Source organism: Brachyhypopomus gauderio, chromosome 3 (assembly GCF_052324685.1).
Source record: "Brachyhypopomus gauderio isolate BG-103 chromosome 3, BGAUD_0.2, whole genome shotgun sequence".
Classification (NCBI taxonomy): Eukaryota; Metazoa; Chordata; class Actinopteri; order Gymnotiformes; family Hypopomidae; genus Brachyhypopomus; species Brachyhypopomus gauderio.
In genome coordinates this window covers 8,909,465-8,927,086 of record NC_135213.1, presented here as the reverse complement: position 1 = coordinate 8,927,086, position 17,622 = coordinate 8,909,465, and the positions used below count along the sequence as shown (strand labels likewise).

The 17,622-nt window shown below is 51.4% G+C and overlaps 1 protein-coding gene across 4 annotated transcripts; it reads left to right on the top strand.

The window, feature by feature from the left end:
- Nucleotides 1-1,258: 1,258 nt before the first annotated feature.
- On the top strand, nucleotides 1,259-17,330 carry gpam (glycerol-3-phosphate acyltransferase, mitochondrial). 4 transcript variants are annotated; one of them, XM_076999322.1, is made up of 22 exons: nucleotides 1,279-1,415; nucleotides 3,842-3,908; nucleotides 4,044-4,180; nucleotides 4,634-4,753; nucleotides 4,962-5,035; nucleotides 5,730-5,843; nucleotides 5,937-6,086; nucleotides 6,160-6,259; nucleotides 6,480-6,616; nucleotides 6,699-6,798; nucleotides 8,624-8,836; nucleotides 8,917-9,030; nucleotides 10,823-10,908; nucleotides 10,997-11,112; nucleotides 11,781-11,851; nucleotides 11,980-12,244; nucleotides 12,460-12,605; nucleotides 13,036-13,113; nucleotides 13,607-13,774; nucleotides 14,279-14,468; nucleotides 14,610-14,668; nucleotides 16,390-17,330. In XM_076999322.1, the coding sequence occupies exons 3-22, from the start codon at nucleotides 4,085-4,087 to the stop codon at nucleotides 16,504-16,506; spliced, it is 2,514 nt and encodes an 837-aa protein (XP_076855437.1). In that variant the 5' UTR covers nucleotides 1,279-1,415; nucleotides 3,842-3,908; nucleotides 4,044-4,084; the 3' UTR covers nucleotides 16,507-17,330. The 4 variants fall into 4 exon arrangements, with proteins under 4 accessions (XP_076855439.1, XP_076855436.1, XP_076855437.1 ...); XM_076999323.1 differs by having other exon boundaries at nucleotides 1,282-1,415; nucleotides 3,879-3,908; XM_076999324.1 differs by lacking the exon at nucleotides 3,842-3,908 and having other exon boundaries at nucleotides 1,259-1,415; nucleotides 13,643-13,774.
- The last annotated feature ends 292 nt before the right edge of the window (nucleotides 17,331-17,622 follow it).

Below are 17,622 nucleotides of genomic sequence, written 5' to 3'. Positions count from 1 at the left end.
CCTCAGTAATGTGCACAATAACAGAGGCAGAAAATCAAAGCATTAGTGTTCATCTTTGAATAAAATAAAAAAAATTACCACTGATTATTCAATATTCAGACACAGCTCTGTTGTTGGACCTGCTCTTGTTGTCTTCAGACACTAGTCCATTGCTCCAGTACTGGAGATGTTGTGCTTTCCTTAGATATCTGCCCGTGTCATGAATGGCTTCACAACTTTCTAAATTAAATTAAACTTGGGACTATGTTAAAAATGTGTAGAGTACTCTGCTGGAGTAGATTTAACACCACAAATTTAATGTCGGCGGGGCCCATAATGTACAGGAGGACTTTGAGGTCTTCAAATCTTTGAGTTCTGCTTTTTAGACAACATTATCAGAATCGGCCTGGGATCACACAAAACATAATATACACTAGAAAAAGCCTGCAAAGTAATAGTAAAATGCCTGATAATGCACACACACACACACGCACGCACGCACACACACACACACACACACACACACACACACACACACACACACACACACACACACACACACACACACACACACACACACACACATACACTGAGTTGTGTCTGTGGGACACAGAGAAGCCTTTTAAACCAGTACCCCATCAATGCCCTGTTGTGTGGCACTATAGGGTCCGAACTTGGTGCGGATGGGTCTCTTCACAGCTGATGAAAGACATTTGTCTGAAACGTCCTGTTGCACTGGAAACTTTGTGTATTTTACTACAATTTTTAATATTTCTACGTGTCTTACCCAAGTACACTGCAGTTACTTACCTTGAATCTCCTTCAGATTTATATACATATTTATCTATGTATTTATTTTATTTTGTCTCCAAAACCCCACCATAGACAGTGTTAGATAGACGTGCAAAAAATTATAAATGAAACTCATTTACAACAAATCCTCAAAATGTCCACGTCCCCCACCTGCTACCTACAGTAAGTCATCCGAAGGAACACAAATGTGATTTAAATTTGTAACTTTTAACCGTTTGCATCCATACCTCTGTTGCAATGTGCAAAGTTGTAGGAAATGTTGTGAACAGCGCCCTCTAGTGGAGCACGTCCACTGTGAACAGCGCCATCTAGTGGAGCACGTCCACCGTGAACAGCGCCCTCTAGTGGAGCACGTCCACCGTGAACAGCGCCCTCTAGTGGAGCACGTCCACCGTGAACAGCGCCCTCTAGTGGAGCACGTCCACCGTGAACAGCGCTCTCTAGTGGAGCACGTCCACCGTGAACAGCGCCCTCTAGTGGAGCACGTCCACTGTCGCCACCCGCCGTGAGCGCCGAGGGGAGCTGTGAGAGTGCCGGTTGGCTCAAGGACAAGAACCGTCTCACGTTCCGGAGAGTCGGGCATGCTTTAACGGAGATGTTACCTACGGACGACATTTTTCACGGTAAAAACACACAGCTTTGGTTTTTTTCCCGGTTCGGCTCATCGCTTGCGCGAGCTTTCCGTCAGCGGGTTCGCGCGCTAGCGGCGGGGGTCAGTTAGCTTAGCATGCGGACATACCCGGAGCTAGCGAGCTAGAGAGGGCTGTCAGTTCGGGCTAACGCGTCGTTCGAGTCGTGGGAAACGCAGTGGTGGCTGAAATAGTTCTCTGAGATAAATTCCCGTGTTATGTGTCTCTCCTGCGGCGAGTATTGGTGTTATTGGTGTAGTGGGCCGGTGACTGTCTTAGCTAGGACGGCTAGGCGGCTAGCGGGCTGCTCGCCGTCGGCTCGGCAATGTCAGGGGTCACGTCAAAAGTGGCGGAGTGGCTCGTGTTGTCCGTTTTTAACGTCGTGTTCTCGGGTTCACGTTAACGGTCCTGAGGCGACCAGTCTTCCGGGCTGTTCCGCTCTTGGACCCGGGTATAAGAATGTGGACTTTCTTTGTGGTGAGGCGGGCAGGGGCGGACAGCCGTGCCCTGGTTAGTGGTGGGAGACCTGGCTTACGGCGGTCGCCTAGTAACCGCGCGTGCCGGGAGAGAGGGATGAGCGCGCGTGCACGTTGGCCATCAATCACGCCGCCTGGCCTTTCGGTGTTGTGCAGGCTCGGACACCTGGCCAGGATCCAGAACATCTCGCCCCTCACCCTCCCCTGTTTTTTTGGGTCTCATCAGTGTGCTGGTCACCCGTTAGGAGAAACACATCAGACAATGTAGACCAGATGAGAGTTCTCTCAACTTTCTTCTAGGAGCCACGATGAAGCCAAGTGCATCTCTCTCCCGCAACCTCACACTGATCCGGTTCTGTTGCTTTAGGTCGTGATGTGGAGATTGTTTCGTTCTCTGCGACCCAATTCCTGCCTAATTAGAATGTAAGAGTCTGCTTGTAATTACACTGCAGTCGCCCAGGAGCCTCCTGATGCAGTGATTACAATCTTTTAATTGTACCTGGAACTTCTCCTTCACTTCTGAGAATGTCGCTCGTGGACAATATCTGTGAGTATAAAGTCACGGATGTAGTTTTTATTAACATTTAGTTACATTGAAGAGGAGTGCAGCCCTCAGCTGCATGAAGAAAGACATCAGGTTCCGTGTCTCCTCTCCAGTGGCGTCTGTGTTGTCGGTGAGGTGTCACCGGTCCCCTCTGCCGGTCCCTCGCGAGATGTTGTGGTTAGAGGTGGGCTACTCCTTCAACGCCCCGGAGAGAAGCTACCACAGTGTCTCCATGCAAGAATGCGTTTCTGAATCCAGGAACTGAAATTCGGTCTATAACCAAGACCTGGATAGTTGCACACTTGTGGTGTTTGTCACATTTGTGACTGCACACTACCCCTGTTCTTCTATTGTGCACTTAATAAATTAAACTTGAAGTCAGCACGGGGTTTTCTGAACTCATGTATTAGTAAAAATCATCGTCTGTGTATGGTTAATAGTGCTTTATTGACTTTGTTTCACTGGAGCAATACATGTATAGGCCTACTCTAAAAGGGAAAAAGGTGTAAACGTGTAGCCTACTCTGAGGTGCTTTTCAGATTCACGTGTATATTTCCCATTTGGCTGTGAAAGAACAGACTGTCCTATATGGATTTGCTGAATCTTTTCTCTCCTGCTTGACTTCTATGAATAGCTGTTTGAGCAGACGTGGGAGTGCTGCCTATCGGCCGGACCCCCTTGTGTCACACTGGGACCCACAACCCCGCTGCCCTTTCCCTGGGTAGCTATTAGCCCAGACGGGCCCCTGCTCCAGTCTGACATGCTCTGGGCTTTCTGTCTTCTTAACCCGACACCAGTGAGTGGAGAAGCTCATGACCACGGGCTGGCAGGTCGCCGTGGAGGGACGGCCGTGGCCAGCAGGTCGGCCTGGGCGCTGTGGCGTTGGTGGGGGTGTAAGGGGAGAAGCTAGCAGCCCTGCCACAGGTGTCCTGCCTCGGCTGTGGGCCTCAGCGAGACTCTGTCCTTGGTCAAGGTCAAGTCTCAAGTGGGTCACGATCTGAAATAGGCTCCATGTTTCCTTGACTGCCATAGATAGTTCGGGAGGCGACCGTAGATGTCATTGAGTAATTGTTATTATGCTACGATATTTGCAGGTTCAGCATTATGTCATCTGGGACATAGTGGTATATATAGCCCACTGAATACTGTCACAACATTACATTCATGGCATTAGGAAAACTGTGCTAGAACAGTTCAGCTTTTTTCATAGTGTCTGGCAGGCACTTGATTAGAAATGTGTACCAGTATTCTTACTGGCCAGATTCTGACCACACCACTACAGCTGACCAGATCTTTATTGAGTGTTTGATCTTTTTTTCTTTTTCTTCAGCTCACAGTGGTGTACAGTAAAGCAAAATAGACATATTCAACCATCTCTGTTATCAAACTTACCTTTCCAGCTTTCCTCACTTCTCATGGCTTGGCTTAACACGACAGATAACATCGCCGCCCACGTCGGAGAGACCAGTAAGGACATGAAACGCAGCATTCCTGTGTGCGGGCTGTCAGGCGATGAGGCGGCTCCGCCCACCGCGCTAGCTCCGCCCCCGCCCTCCATCCCGGCAGGTCTGACGCTCCACCGCGTGTGTACGTGTTCTGTAGGTTTCTAGCGGTCACACGTGGCGCGGAGGACGGTGGAGGGGATGGATGCCAGCCTGGCGTTGTGGGGCCCAGACGGTGTGCTCCTGGCCAACAGCGGGGAGCAGGCTACTCGTGGGAAGCCCCTCTGTGAGGATCAGGTGAGGTTTAAATGGCAGCGTCTCCACAGTCGTCCCACAGGTCTGTCAATATGTCTCATTAGTACACCTGTCCATGGCCAGTATGGTCACTGGTGCGCTAACGAGCATACGGATCTCTTAGGCTCATTTGCACTGCTGGTGAAAGACCGTCTGCATGGATGTGTGGAGGATGTGTGGAGTCAGCTCGATGCTGACATTCAGAACCAGGAGGCAGAGGCCATTCACAATACATTAAACTATGATGGGATGTGTTCGTGTAAATATACACATGGGAGGTCGGGTAGAGGAATAACAGGCTTCTTAGAAAGTTCAACTGGGTAGAATGTTGCCTGACTTGTGTTAGAGGGCAGGAATGTTCTGTGAACCAATGTACTGATACTGTGTGTGTGTGTATGTATGTATTTTATGCGTGTGTGTGTGTGTGTGTGTGTGTGTGTGTGTGTTCACTGATAGGATCGAAGTTGCAGCCCTTCTGTCCTGCACTGCGTGACCAGCTTGTGGAAGGACGGCCTCCTGAACAGGAAGCGTCCGTTCGTGGGGAGATGCTGTCACACGTGTACACCCCAGAGTCAGGTTGGCTCCCCAGGCTTCTGTACGCCTCGTTCAGTTTTCTGGCTCAAAGTGAACTAAGTAATTATTTTAGTATTAAAATGTGTATATCTATGGTATATAAGGTGTATATATACTAGGTATATACTACAGGAGAATGGCCTACATGTACAAAGAATCCCCATGCCTGTTGATAACTAATGTTGTCTTATTGTCTCACGTTTTGTTTCAGGAAAGACTGTTTAATTCTAGCATCCCTTCCTTAGGACTCCGCAATGTAATTTACATCAATGAGACGCACACAAGGTAAAGGTCCGCCTGTAACTTCATAAAATCATAGTGACACCCCAGTAATAAACAGCTCAGACCATCTCACGGACTCCACACCCTGTACGAGGCAGTGTCATTTAAACCCACTTCTTCAGTGCAAGTGGTGGTTTGCCTCTGTGAGTATATGTGGGTGCCGGGCAGGAGGAACTAAGTGAAGGTGTTGGAACCAGATTCGTGAATCTTTAATGTTGTTGATCAGTGTACACCATGAGCTTAGATCCAGTGACCAACACCGGCAATACTGTAAAGCACATTAGTAGGCATGAAGAGGGGAAATTTGATTGAGGAGGATTGAGATTTGCTATCTGCTGACTTATTTACATTAAAGCTCCCAGACCTGTATTGCAGATACGTATAGCTTTACCCTCACCATATGCATGAGAAGAGACCTTTACCTTGCACCTAGACAATTTATAGTACCCCTGTCTTCTGTGTTTCAGAGGTGTGCCATTACGGGCTCAGTTTTTGACCACAGGACTATAGTCTATAGTGGTCTGCAGCCCCAAAATATCTAGCAAACAGGAAGTGGCCACTGATGATAAGTTGGATGGCAAACTAGATTTGTAGTTTTACTTTATGAAGTGTAGAAAGTGCGTGTGCACACACTTGATTAATGCTTGACTCTTTTGGAGTGACTCTGACCGCGGCGTGCCCTTGCGTCTGTGTGCAGACACCGCGGCTGGCTGGCTCGGAGACTCAGCTACGTGCTCTTCGTCCTGGAGCGGGACGTCCACAAGGACATGTTCGCTCGCAACGTGGTGGACAACGTCCTCAACAACAGCGGGTAGGAACCGCTCCCATACGAGGCCAGTGCTGTGTGAAGGAGATGGTGAGAGGTCCTCCAGGGAGCTATCCCAGGTGTCTGTGCTCTCGCTAGGGTGCAGAGCGCCATTGCGGACGTGGCGTGTGAGGCCGGCTCCGCTGACCCCGAGGCCCAGGCGGACCAGAAGGCCGTGCACAAAGTGAGGTGTAAGGCCAGAGGCTTCCTGCAGGAAATGGTGGCCAATATTTCCCCCAGTCTCATCAGGTTTGTGTGTGTGTGTGTGTGTGTGTGTGTGGGGTGTGTGTCCTCACTGCAGTAACCTTTAATGGCTGTGTAGGTTGACAGGGTGGACTCTACTGAAGCTGTTCAATGGCTTCTTCTGGAGCATTCAGATCCACAAGGGCCAGCTGGAGATGGTGAAGAAAGCTGCCTCAGAGGTGAGAGTCACACACACACACACACACACACACACACACACACACACACGGCTACTTCATCTCCAGAGTTCTCCAAAGCTGCGTGGAATCCTCCACTGGCGTCTACCCACTGGAGCCCCTGGAGCAGCAGGCTGAGCGTGGCCTCCCGCGAGTCCGAGTCTCACGTGCGCGTGCGATCGCTTGCGTGCGTTTGAGGGCGGTGTGCTGTCTTGTGTTTCAGTACAACGCTCCTCTGGTCTTCCTGCCCGTGCACAAGTCTCACATCGACTACCTCCTCATCACCTTCATCCTCTTCTGTCATAACATCAAAGCTCCTCACATCGCCGCAGGCAACAACCTCAACATCCCCATCTTCAGGTGAGCGGCGCCTCCGTCTACGTGTGCCGTTGAGTTTTAAGGGGTGGAGTTTTTTAACGCTCCACCATCCACTGTCTTTCAGCACCTTGATCCGCAAGCTGGGAGGGTTCTTCATTCGCCGTAAGATGGATGAGACCTCAGACGGGAAGAAGGACATTCTGTACAGGTCCCTTCTACACGCGGTGAGAAGACGCGTCTCTGCTCGGCCCTGTGATGTACACACGAAGGAGATGGGCGGGTCGGTCTGATCTCAGATGGCTGGCGTGCAGAACTGTGCTCTCTCGTGGACTTTTTCCATGTAGGGCCAAGTGGGTAGATGAATGTAAAGGCAGTGTGTTTCTGATCGCCTGGGTTTGCCAGTGACTACATGCTGGTGTCATGGGAGTGTCCCACACCTCCTCCAAACCTGTGTTGCCACATATACAGTCCCTCCACCTTTTAGTGTTTTGTCGTCTAAAACTGTGGAACTGGAATTGTTGGGTCCTCTGTAGCGTTTGTGGTCTAAACCAGAAAGACCTACGACATGGTCAGTAATTCGTCTCCACAACTGGACAACATGGACAGGAATATCTGTCCATCCGCTTTGTGAGCTCACGTAATAAGCTATAGGAAAATGCAAAGAATCTAGGCTTGTTTTCTGTTAGTAAAATGACCCAGATATGCAGGTTTCTCTTCTATAACAAAAGGAGGTTTCAGCCACTTCATCCTACAGACGCTCATCCAGTAACTCATTTAAGGACTGGAGTCCTGCACCTGGCGACCTGCACGTCCCTCTAGAGTCTAGACCCTTGATTCAGAATACAGCTGAACTTGATCTCGCCAAGTTCACACACATCACTTCACTGCTGTGTTTGCTCCACTGGGTTCCTGTCGTCGCCCACATTAGATTTCAAACCCTGCCGCGTGCCTAGAAGGACAAGAACGGACCTGCGTCACGTCTGTCTCTATAGTACAGCATGATGAACCTCTCCTCAAGAGACAGACGCGTCTCTAAACCTGCTTTGGTGCTAGCACCCAGATGCTGGAACAAACTCCCACTACCTGTGTGTAAACACTGGGATGATTCCTAGGGGTATATATTACCTATATACACACACACACACACACACACTCTCACACACACACACACACACACACACACACAAACAGGGTGTCTCCAGTGGGCAAAGATGGTGAAGATACACAGTGTTGTTCATCTTAAAGAGTTGTTGTTGTAGGCATTCAGCGAGATGTTCATCAGGGAGCCTTAACCGTTCATTTTATATGGGTGTTTGCTTCATTTTGAGATGCCATGCGTACACACACACACACAAATTATTTTATGTTATTAAACATGCATATTATATATGTATGTTTCTCTGGAAACTTTGTGAACTTTATTATAGTTTTATATGTTTTCTTTCTTCCATAGAACAAGTAAACTATTGGCTCTGTGCACTAAATATAAATCTAGTCTGGCTGAAGTAGGAGCTGTTCATGCCCGTCCCCTTATAGGGGTGAGCTATAAGGAAAATTGGCTTTCATTATTTTGTTTTCTGAGTTGTGAAGCGCTACTGTAATACACACTGAAAAGGTTTCGAACAGCAGTGGGGGAGTAACTCTTGCATTATGCATGAGTGAATATGTTTTATTACTACAGATCTCCAGTAATTACAATGATAATGCGAGACTGAAGAGATTGAAGGGATTATGTGGTTGGTCTTCTGCAGAGGGAGAGGGCTAAGCTTGTATAAATATGGGCAAAACTATCAAAACTACGTCAAGTCTTTTTTTTTTTTTCTCCTTACGACTGTAAGGAGATTTTATCTTATTTTTCTCCCATAGTCATACAGGTGAAATTAAACAGCACACGTATCTCTGTCTCGGCTTTGCAGCACTAGCATATGGTGATCGTCCTGTGTGTGTGTGTGTGTGTGTGTGTGTGTGTGTGTGTGTGTGTGTGTGTGTGTGTGTGTGTGTGTGTGTGTGTGTGTGGCGTCCTCACACCCTCCCCTGCTCCCTCCCCAGTACACGGAGGAGCTCCTGCGTCAGCAGCAGTTTTTGGAGGTGTACCTGGAGGGCACGCGCTCCCGCAGCGGTAAGCCGTCCCCGGCGCGGGCCGGCATGCTCTCCATCGTGGTGGACGCGCTGTGCGCCGGCACCATCCCGGACGTGCTCATCGTGCCCGTGGGCATCTCCTACGACCGCATCATCGAGGGCAACTACAACAGCGAGCAGCTGGTGGGGGTCGCGGGGTCACCGTGGGGGGGGTGGGGGTCAACGTGGCCACGTGACCTCTGACCCCGTGTCTCCCTCCGCAGGGGAAGCCCAAGAAGAACGAGAGCCTGTGGGGCGTCACCTGCGGCGTGTTCCGCATGCTCCGCAAGAACTACGGCTGTGTGCGCGTGGACTTCACCCAGCCCTTCTCTCTGAAGGTGAGAGACCACACACACCTCACCGGGACCACACACACCTCACCGGGGCCACACGCACCTCACCGGGACCACACGCACCTCACCGGGACCACACACACCTCACCGGGGCCACACGCACTTCACCGGGGCCACACACACCTCACCGGGACCACACGCACCTCACCGGGACCACACGCACCTCACCGGGACCACACGCACCTCACCGGGACCACACGCACCTCACCGGGACCACACACACCTCACCGGGGCCACACGCACTTCACCGGGGCCACACACACCTCACCGGGACCACACACACCTCACCGGGACCACACGCACCTCACCGGGACCACACGCACCTCACCGGGACCACACGCACCTCACCGGGGCCACACGCACTTCACCGGGGCCACACGCACCTCACCGGGACCACACACACCTCACCGGGACCACACGCACCTCACCGGGACCACACGCACCTCACCGGGACCACACGCACCTCACCGGGGCCACACACACCTCACCGGGACCACACGCACCTCACCGGGGCCACACACACCTCACCGGGACCACACACACCTCACCGGGGCCACACGCACCTCACCGGGGCCACACGCACCTCACCGGGACCACACGCACCTCACCGGGACCACACGCACCTCACCGGGACCACCACACACACCTCACCGGGACCACACACACACCTCACCGGGACCACACACACACCTCACCGGGGCCACACACACCTCACCGGGACCACACGCACCTCACCGGGACCACACGCACCTCACCGGGACCACACGCACCTCACCGGGACCACACACACACCTCACCGGGACCACACACACACCTCACCGGGACCACACACACACCTCACCGGGACCACACACACACCTCACCGGGGCCACACACACCTCACCGGGGCCACACACACCTCACCGGGACCACACACACCTCACCGGGGCCACACACACACCTCACCGGGGCCACACACACCTCACCGGGACCACACACACACCTCACCGGGGCCACACACACCTCACCGGGACCACACACACACCTCACCGGGGCCACACACACCTCACCGGGACCACACACACCTCACCGGGACCACACACACCTCACCGGGGCCACACACACACCTCACCGGGACCACACACACACCTCACCGGGACCACACACACCTCACCGGGGCCACACACACCTCACCGGGGCCACACACACCTCACCGGGGCCACACACACACACCTCACCGGGGCCACACACACCTCACCGGGACCACACACACACCTCACCGGGGCCACACACACCTCACCGGGACCACACACACCTCACCGGGACCACACACACCTCACCGGGACCACACACACACCTCACCGGGACCACACGCACCTCACCGGGACCACACACACACCTCACCGGGACCACACGCACCTCACCGGGACCACACGCACCTCACCGGGACCACACGCACCTCACCGGGACCACACACACCTCACCGGGGCCACACACACCTCACCGGGACCACACACACCTCACCGGGACCACACGCACCTCACCGGGACCACACGCACCTCACCGGGACCACACACACCTCACCGGGACCCCACACACCTCACCGGGGCCACACGCACTTCACCGGGGCCACACACACCTCACCGGGACCACACACACCTCACCGGGACCACACGCACCTCACCGGGACCACACGCACCTCACCGGGGCCACACACACCTCACCGGGGCCACACACACCTCACCGGGACCACACACACACCTCACACACCACCTCCCCCTCTCTCCTCCTCCCACAGGAGTACCTGAACACACAGCGGAGTCGCAACCTCCCCGCACCCCTCACCCTGGAGCAGATCCTCCTTCCCATCATGATCATAGCGCAGTGGGTGCAGCCTCCACACACACACACACACACACACACACACACCAGTATATGCAGAGAAGTGACGTGAGGTGTATTTCCCTCCCAGGCCAGACCAGGTGCTGTTGAACGGGGAGGCAGAGGAGCAGCCGGACTCCAGGGAGCTGTCGGACGAGCCCTGGAGGAGGCAGGTCATCTCAAACCTGGCCAAGCATGTTCTCTTCAGTAAGAGCCCTCTGGGGGGGTGCCGTCTCAAAGCCTCCCCCACACAGCCCCTCCCCCTCCACAGCCCCTCCCCCACACAGCCCCTCCCCTCCACGCCTGTGCTGCCAGTCTCCTCCCAGCCCCTCCCCTTCCAGAGGGGGCGGGAGATGCCGTCCCTGAGGCAGGCAGTCTGCATGACTGAGGTTACTGCAGGTTACCCAGGCCTGGTGCTCTCAGCCAATCACGTTGCAGTGTGTGTGATAGTGCTCTGTTGGGTTTTTTTCTGCTAGGTCTCTAGGTCAGGGGAGAATTGCAGGGGTGAATTGCAGCCTCTAAATGTTTAATATCAACTTCACATGAACCTGATCTTTGCTGCTTATTAACTGCACGTTCCACATAATGGCATTTCTCTCGTGTTTGTAGCCGTTTGAAACCCAACCCACCATTGCCTTCCGCTTATCCCGGTCCGGGTCACGGGGGCAGTACCCTAAGCCCTTTGAAATGATAAAGAAATTCCTTTGATTCCTGTCACGTCATAACCACATTCCCTACACAGCGCTATATGGGTTAGCGTTGCATTATACACACAGACTGGTTAGAACGGTTGTTTTAGTAACAGTAAATGTACTGAAATATGGATCCCTCAGCCAATACATGCTAAATGAATTATGTTTGGGGTTTTTCTCTAGCGGCCAGTAAGTCCTCGGCGATCATGTCCACTCACATCGTGGCCTGTCTCCTGCTCTACCGCCACAGACAGGTGAGGGCTCCATTACCACACCTGCTCAACCTTCACCTCACGCACACGTCCTCCATGAACTGCATGAACCCATAGCCGGTATGCGTGACCGGCCCAGTCTCGGTACTGAAGCCTGTTGGGTGGTGCAGGGCGTGCTGCTGTCTCGGCTGGTGGAGGACTTCTTCAACATGAAGGAGGAGATCCTGTCGCGGGACTTTGACCTGGGCTTCTCGGGCAACTCCGAGGACGTGGTGATGCACGCCCTCAACCTGCTGGGCAACTGCGTGAACGTGACCGGTACCGACCGCAACACCGAGTTCGTCATCTCCCCCAGCAAGACCGTGCCGGCCCTCTTCGAGCTCAACTTCTACAGCAACGGCCTGTTCCACGTCTTCATCGCCGACGCCATCATAGGTAGCCACCCCGTCTACACCCGCACGCCTGCTGGGGTTTCGTTTTAGAACATTTCTGATTGAATCGCGCACGGCCGATTCCAATCGTACCTGGCCGATTGCGCTGTGATTAATCCGAGATAACGCAACATCTAGCCAGTCATCGCACGACGCAGCACGTTCGACGGTGTACAGCGCGTCCTACGCTGTTAACGGGGTGGGCGTGGCCTGTGTTAGCTTGCAGCGTCCTGTCCATGCTGAGGGAGCAGGCGGTGTGCCAGGAGGACCTCGGCTCCGCCCCCACGCTGCTCAGCCAGGAGAGCCTCATCCGCAGAGCCGCCGGCCTCTCCCACTTCCTGTCCAACGAGGTGCTCGTGGCACAGGTGAGTCCCACCACCGACGCGTGACCCTGGGCCAGCAGGAGCCCTCTTATCCATTACCAGCGTTCAGAGTTGGCCCGTTTGATGACTTGTCTTGCCATGTTACACCTTCAGTGCTGACGTCTAAAAAGGGCACACGAGACTCTGCAGTGAGACTTGTTTCCATGGTTCCAAAACAAGGTTCCCTACCTGTGGTGGGTTTGTCCCCATCTGGGTTCATGAGGTCATGGGAATAACCGACCCAAAAGGGAACTAGAAGTCTGACTTTTTCCTAGCATTCATCTTACTTTTTCTTTCATTTCTTTCATTCCTCTTTGGTCTGCTGGCTAACCACAGGGCTGCAGTGGATCTAATGCACGCTGCGAGATGTTATCTTCTGTAGTTTCCCCACCAGTGGCACGCACTGACAGGAAACCTTCTGTTTTGTTGAAAGCCTTGTCAGACGGTCTACCAGGTTCTGCACGAAGCTGTGACCAGACTGATCCAGTACGGGGTTCTCATCGTGGCTGAGGTGGGTCCTGGGATTCCCCTGCTATAATCCCCAAATAAACCCTCTTCCCTGTTTGTACTTATACAGGTACAGTGAACTCAGAGCTGGGACTGTTAAAAAGCCTCTAAACTAGAATAACTTGTTTGTGTAGCTTTAATGTCCAAATAAAAATTCAACATAATGGTGCTGCAGTTCAGTTATTCAGGAGACAAATGTGGAAACTGCTGTTGTAATAAAACTAACATTACTGAGAGCTCCTCTGGAAGACTTGAATGTTACACCACAGGATACGTTCATTTTATCTGTGTAAAATAAGTCATTAAAAAAAATCTAAGTTTAATATGCAGTATTAATGCAGTAATGGTTTTAATGCAGTGCTGCCTTTGGCCACCAGGGGGTGCACAGTTTTAAATGAGTACATGGAATTCTATAGTCTGTGAAAGAATGAACAGTAAAATAACTGTTGCCACTGGTTTCATCTGCATCTTATGCATATTGTTTTGTAACTGCCCAGTTCCCTGATGACACCACTGACGGGTGTTGTGTTCAGGAGGAGCAGGAGGAGCTCAGCCCCTCAGAGGAGCCCTGGCCCAAGAAGTTCCCCGAGCCTCTGGCCTGGAGGAGCGACGAGGAGGATGAGGACAGTGATTTTGGAGAAGAACAGAGAGACCGCTACCTGAAGGTGAGACACGACAAACCTGTCGGGACCTCTGGATCTCACATGGTGCTGATATACTGTTCTCTCTCTGTCTCTCTCTCTCTCTCTCTCTGTGTGTGTGTGTGAGAGAGAGAGAGAAAAAAAATCTGGTTAATAACAGATCTATCTCTCTCTCTCTCTCTCTCTCTCTCTCTCTCTCTCTCTGTGTGTGTGTGTGTGTGTGTGTGTGTGTGTGTGTGTGTGTGTGTGTGTGTGTGTGTGTGAGATCTGTTATTAACCAGATTTTTGTGTAAATCTTAACATTTCCTCATGTTATTTCCTGAATTGGTTGACTGCATTGGGAACCTTTGGCCCCTGTTCTGCCCTTCCTGTCTAGTTGTGATCTCCAGAATACCCCGTTACATACATGCAGCGTTCATGTATCTGATCTGAGATCAGTACCCTCCAACTGTGCTCAACATAGCTTCATAGTCTTTAATAGGTTCTTCTGCTTGAGACCCCAGTCAGCTAACGCGGGTGCTTTCGTAGGTGAGCCCGTCCTCCGAGCACCAGGAGTTCTTCACCTTCCTGCAGCGGGTCCTGAGCCCCGTCCTGGAGGCCTACAGCGGGGCGGCCGTCTTCGTTCACGGCCTGCTGACCCCTGTGCCAGAGAGGGAGTACACTCAGAGGCTCTTCAAATACCTGCTCACACGCACAGAGAGAGGAGTGGCGTCCTACGGTCAGTCCCGCCCCCCGCAGCCCCGCCTTCACGCGCCCGCCCGCCAATCGGCTTCTGCCTAAGACGCATTGCTGACTAAGCCCCGCCAACCTACCCCTAATCCTTTTCGTTCCTTTGTGTGTTGTTGTTGTGTTTACACAGGAGAGAGCGCCACACACTACCTCGTGAAGAATACAGTAAAGACGTTTAAAGAGCTGGGGGTAAGAGAGCTCACACACTTATAAATGATATATTTATATACAAATATCTTCTCAGCATAAACAATATATATATATATATATATATATATATATATATATATATATATATATATATAATGATGTAGATCAAATCAAAGGGGAGTGGGCAGCCTTGTTTATGCTGAGAAGCGGTGGCAGGACTGAGACAACTCCATACTGTGTCCATAAGGTGTCGGTACTCCTGCTGTGGGCCACCTTGCACCCCCCCCCCCCCCCCCCCTCTAGTTTTACATGTACCTCACAGATTGCAGTGTCAGCAAATGGAAAACGGGGCTGCACAGAATGGTCTTTTTTTTTTTCTTTTGTTATGACTACAATGTTCATCAGAAATTCACATCACCGTGGGGGATTGATACTCGGTGGCTTGGATCACTGTCAGAGAACATCAAGAGCGTGTGTGCGTGTGCATGTGTGCATGTGCGTGTGTGCATGTGCGTGTGTGCATGTGCGTGCGTGCATGTGCGTGCATGTGCGTGCATGTGCGTGCATGTGCGTGCGTGCATGTGCGTGTGTGCATGTGCGTGTGTGCATGTGCGTGTGTGCATGTGCGTGTGTGCATGTGCATGCGTGCATGTGCGTGTGTGCATGTGCATGCGTGCATGTGCATGCGTGCATGTGCGTATATGCGTGGGTGCGTGTGCATGCGTGGGTGTGTACGTGTGTGTGTGTGTGTACATGTGTGTGTGTGTGTGTACGTGTGTGTGTGTGTACGTGTGTGTGTGTGTACGTGTGTGTGTGTGTACGTGTGTGTGTGTACGTGTGTGTGTGTGGAGGTGCACTGTGTACTGATTCATACAGTCACCTGATGGGTGTTTAAACCTTTAGATTTTTTGTGATTTAGTTAAGCTAATTAACATTGTCAAGTCAAGTAGTTTATTGTCAATTCTGCATATGTACAGGACATAGAGATCATTACAATTGCGTTACACTCCTTCCCACGTTACAGCAAGAATAACAACACAAAAGTTGGCAGTAGCAAAATAAAAATGATTAATAATAAAAGAATGAGAGACACTAACTGTACAAGGTGACTGATATAGACATACATGCGACAAGAGACACAAAATGGGACAATAGTGCAATATAAGAGTAAGAGTGCACCAGGTAAGATGGGGGATTAAGAGGAAATGACACTACCAGTATAACAGAACATAAACAATAGTGCAATATAGAGATAATAGAGCTTATGGCTGGTACAGTGAACAAGTGTGTCCAGTTCTGTTAAAGAAACAGTGGTAGAGGGAATCAAAGTAGATAAGACGATGTATGAGGTGTGAGGGCGCATAACGGTTCTTGGAACAACTGTTGCCACACTTCAGTAGTGTTTGCGGTGGCGGTTGGTGGGGAGGGTGGGGCGGTTGTAAAGCAGAGAGAGTTCAGCATCCTCACAGCCTGGTGGGTGTAGCCTTGTCTTTAATATTCTTTAGCATTCCTGCCATTCTAACCTATTTTCACTATATTATACTTTATAATCTCAAATGATTATTTTAAATTGTCACCCACACCAGTTTGGTGGAGGTGCTGTAGAACTCTGTGTAGGAGTGTCATATCCTCCCACACGCTGCTGTACTGGTGCTGTTCAGCAGAGTCCGAGGCCATGGTGCTCGGGGCGAGGTGGGGAGGGAGCTGAGGGCGTAGTCACCCCCAACCGTGACGTCCCGCCGTGTTTACTCCCCCCACAGGTGCTGAAGGAGCGCTGTGAGAGTGGCGTGTGCCGTCTGGAGCTCAGCGCCACGTTTCAACCTCAGGCCAACAAGAACAAACTCCTCTACTACATCCTGGACTTCAGCCTGTTGTGAGGAGGCGAGGGCACTAACCACAGCCCGTCCCGGCTCCGCTCGACCCCACTGTGTCAAGGGCTTCTACTGGCTACTCACCACCATCCGAGGTGCTACTCTACGGAAAGCTTTACCTAGAAGTGCCTTCAGCAAACACCTAGGAGCAGCTCGGACGCACCTCGCTCGGTTCTGACGTCGTCCCACCAGTGGTGGAGGATCTCCGCCTTCACCCAAACAGCCCCGTGGTTTTCTCATCCCTGTGTGGATTCAGTGTTTTCTAGAAGCTTCTAGAATGAGATCACAAATACAGAGTTTGCCGCCACTTTAAACTAGTATACGTTTGAAGAGTTGTATCTGATATAGGTCATCGGTTTCATTATACATACAGTTGGGGGGGGGGGGGGGGGGTGTGTGTACAGAAAGGTGTCTAAATATGGTGTGTAGCAGAATGAGTTTTGAAACAGGTGATCCCGTGAGTAATATAATGCATGTTTTCAGGATGTAACTGATCAACAGATAAGTCTACACATGTAGCTCCTGTGATGATGAACGTTTTCGTTCGTAAACCTAAACGTCTTTCGGTTTCTCCTTCGAGTGGCCCACCACCACACTGCTCCATCCTGTGATCTCAGTCTCGGAGTTTCCAAGGCGCCTGCAGTGGGGGTGCATGGGTACACGCTAAAGCCATGGACGGTTTTTCTTGCATGTATGATCATATGGACTTGTGTGTTTTGTTTACTGTGATGAATGGACTTTTCTGTTTACCTCTATAATCATAATTCAATTAACAAAAACAATCTCCAAGAATTAAAGATGTTGACTAACAGTGCAACCACTCCATTTAATATGGATTATGGGGTTTGTTTTTTTTTAAATAGATTTTCAGTTTGTGCTCTGATCTAATGAAGGTTCTTCCTTACAAAATGGCTGGTCACTTTTTTAGGTTGTGACATTCAGATGTTACTTATGGGATCCACTGTTAATCTGTTCTGTTTGGTTCTGTTGGCTGGGTGGGGTGCGTTTGGTTCTGTGTGGTTCCTGCCGATGGTAGCTGAGCTGATTTGTCATTGCAGGAATGTATTGTGGTTGTATTCTAGTGTTTTGTAGTGCGCTGTGTTCATGTATCTCAGAACCCTG

Coding starts and splice junctions, on each gene's coding strand:
- gpam (XM_076999321.1), top strand. CDS start 4,085: ATGGATGCCAGCCTGGCGTTGTGGGGCCCAGACGGTGTGCTCCTGGCC. Junction 4,181..4,633: donor AGCCCCTCTGTGAGGATCAG/GTGAGGTTTAAA, acceptor GTTCACTGATAG/GATCGAAGTTGCAGCCCTTC. Junction 6,799..8,623: donor ACAGGTCCCTTCTACACGCG/GTGAGAAGACGC, acceptor CTCCCTCCCCAG/TACACGGAGGAGCTCCTGCG.